The sequence below is a fragment of the Emiliania huxleyi genome (assembly GCF_000372725.1).
Source record: "Emiliania huxleyi CCMP1516 unplaced genomic scaffold EMIHUscaffold_2590, whole genome shotgun sequence".
Taxonomy (NCBI): domain Eukaryota; phylum Haptophyta; order Isochrysidales; family Noelaerhabdaceae; genus Emiliania; species Emiliania huxleyi.
Window position 1 is genome coordinate 1 of NW_005200094.1, and position 2,431 is coordinate 2,431.

At 63.4% G+C, this 2,431-nt stretch overlaps 1 protein-coding gene across 1 annotated transcript; it reads left to right on the forward strand.

The window, feature by feature from the left end:
- Positions 1 to 379: 379 nt before the first annotated feature.
- On the forward strand, positions 380 to 1,109 carry EMIHUDRAFT_254653 (hypothetical protein; the record flags this gene model as incomplete). The annotated part of the gene is made up of 2 exons (XM_005777633.1): positions 380 to 559; positions 744 to 1,109. The coding sequence occupies 2 exons, from the start codon at positions 380 to 382 to the stop codon at positions 1,107 to 1,109; spliced, it is 546 nt and encodes a 181-aa protein (XP_005777690.1).
- Positions 1,110 to 2,431: the final 1,322 nt, after the last annotated feature.

Here is a 2,431-nt window from a genome sequence, read left to right on the forward strand (position 1 = left end):
AAATCCTCGCGGTGCTTCACCCACTTTTCGATCGGTGGTGACCTGCGCATGGCGCGGCGGTTCTGCGCTCTCGCCCAAGACGAGGGGAGAGCGTGGGCGGGCGGGCGCACATCTTGGGCGCAGGCTTGAGCGACGACATCTTGGGCCGAACGACACAAAACGTCGGGATATCGATCTGGCCGGCGGGCGTGCTGCAGCGCCGGGGAGCCGGGAGATACGAAAAGAATTTTAGCACGCGCACTTCCGTCACGACCTTGGGAAAATGCCTTCATGGATCCCTTCATCGCGTTTCGGGAACTCCCGACGATGCGCCTCGTTTCGTACTAGAGTTGCACCAAAGCAAGGGAGGCGCGCCGCGCACATTAGGTCTATCGTCGCAATGCTACTGGCACTGGCGGCGGCGGCGCTCGCGTCCGCGTCGGCGGAGACCGAGGGGCACGTCTGTATCAAGAGCGCCACCAACCTCGCTGAGCATGTGGACAGCTGGCCCAAGAAGCCCGCGCCTGAGGCCTGGGTCAAGGTCGAGCTGGGCGGCCGCGTCCTGTGCAAGACTGATGAGGTGTGGGCGCCCGGCAAACTCCCCGCCCACAGCGTCCTCCCACCATCCACACCCTCCCCCTCCCCCCCCCCCCCCCGCCTCGCCCGCAGGTGGAGAACAACCTCAGCCCTGTGTGGGACCACTGCTGCTCCGTCGGTGGCATGCACCAGCACACCTGGTACTGGTTCTGGCGCAAATGGCCGAGGGTTCCGTCTCTGCCTTTGCGCCGCTCGTGGTCGCCGTCATCGCCGAGGAGGTCTTTGGCGTTTCCGACCTAGAGGTTGACGTCAGCTGCCTGACGGACGATCAGCAGGCGAACAACGTGAAGGGGCTCGGGGACGCCATTTTCTCCGTCTGCTGCGTCGGCTGGGGGCTGTGCTGCATCGTCGTCTTCGGTTTCTACTACTTCTACCCCCGCGAGTCGCGGGCGCTCAACCCACACCTCGTCGCCCCCACGCGCAAAGTCTCTTCGGACGTCGACGGCGAGCTCTCGACAGATGCAGTTGCACCGGCAGAGACGGCCAAGCCCCAGGCGGCGGGATCGGGCGCGGGTGCGGAGGAGGCCATTTAAAGTATAGCAAGTGGGCCCCCCGTTGCGTCGGGGTCTCCGCGAGGTACCGACGTCAGAGGCGCGGCTGTGTGCGCGGGCGCCCCGCGGCGCGCCGGCCCGTGTGCCGCGAACATGCTCGAAGCTTGATTGCGATGCTTCCGATGCAGATATTGCACATGCAGTGCATACGGCGGGCGACGTCGGTCTCACCCCCGATCCCCTGCTCTCGGCTCTCTTGCGTTCTTGAGGCCAGTGCGCCACCGAAAACGAGGAAACTGTATTTGTATGAGATTTGGACTCGATCCTTCAGCCCACGGGGATACTGGGCTGGGTTTTTAGGCATTGTGGGGTTGGCACTCCCATCGACCCTCATGACCTCCTGCGGTCTCTGAGATGGACACCAGTGGGTGTGGGACCACAGCCAGGGTACACTCGAAGGCTGGGTAAGCAGTACCCGGTAGAGGTCGATACTCGGCGTCCCACATGGTCTGTGTCGCTGTCGGCACGCTGTCGACACAGGCGTCGAGCGACACCGGTGGCAGTGCCACCCAGGAGTGGTCGGGCGGTCTCCCGTCATGAGAGAGCCACCATGTGATCCGTATGATGATTCCTGACAACCGCCTCAGTCAACTTTCGTCACAGTTCCCGCTCTGAGAGGAGCTGCGGGTCAGTTCGACAGCTGGAGCTGTGTCGTCGGCGTGCGGCGGCCTGCCTCCGGAGGTGCCTCTGAGGTGGACATTTTTTGGTCACCGTGAGAGAACGCGTTCGAATTTTCACTCCGGAACTTCAACTCCACACGCGCACCGGCCAGGGCTACAATAGTGCCAGTGAGGCGGAGGCGCGAGTCGGAAGGCCGCGACCGTCAAGTGTTCCCCCAATTTTCCTACAATCGCTGTGGACCCAGCCACGTACTCTCGGTGAATGCGGGCGTGGCCACCGGCGGCGGAGCCGGAGCAGGGGCAGGAGCGCAGCAGCGGGAAGCGGGGCGCGCGTCAGCCTCAGCTGTCGGCGGCGCTCGCTCGAGCGCTGCTGGCGAGGGCGCGCCGAGAGCGGACGTCGGCGAGGCGCGAGGGAGGGGAGGATGTCGGCGAGGGGGTGGACAGACCACCATCTCGGTTTTTTTCTCTACGTTAGTCGAGTACGTTCCCGAAACCCTTCCTCAACAATGATACGCCTCTTGCCACTCTCGAATCCGCCCACGCAGCGCGTGGTTTGGGGTGAGGATGCTATGGAACACATGCGAAGATGGTATAGATGCGTTGACAAAGAAACGTTCAAGCCCATTTATTGCATTTTGGGTGGACGTGGGTGGGGAGTGGGGTGGCGTGTCTGAGCTTGTCGAC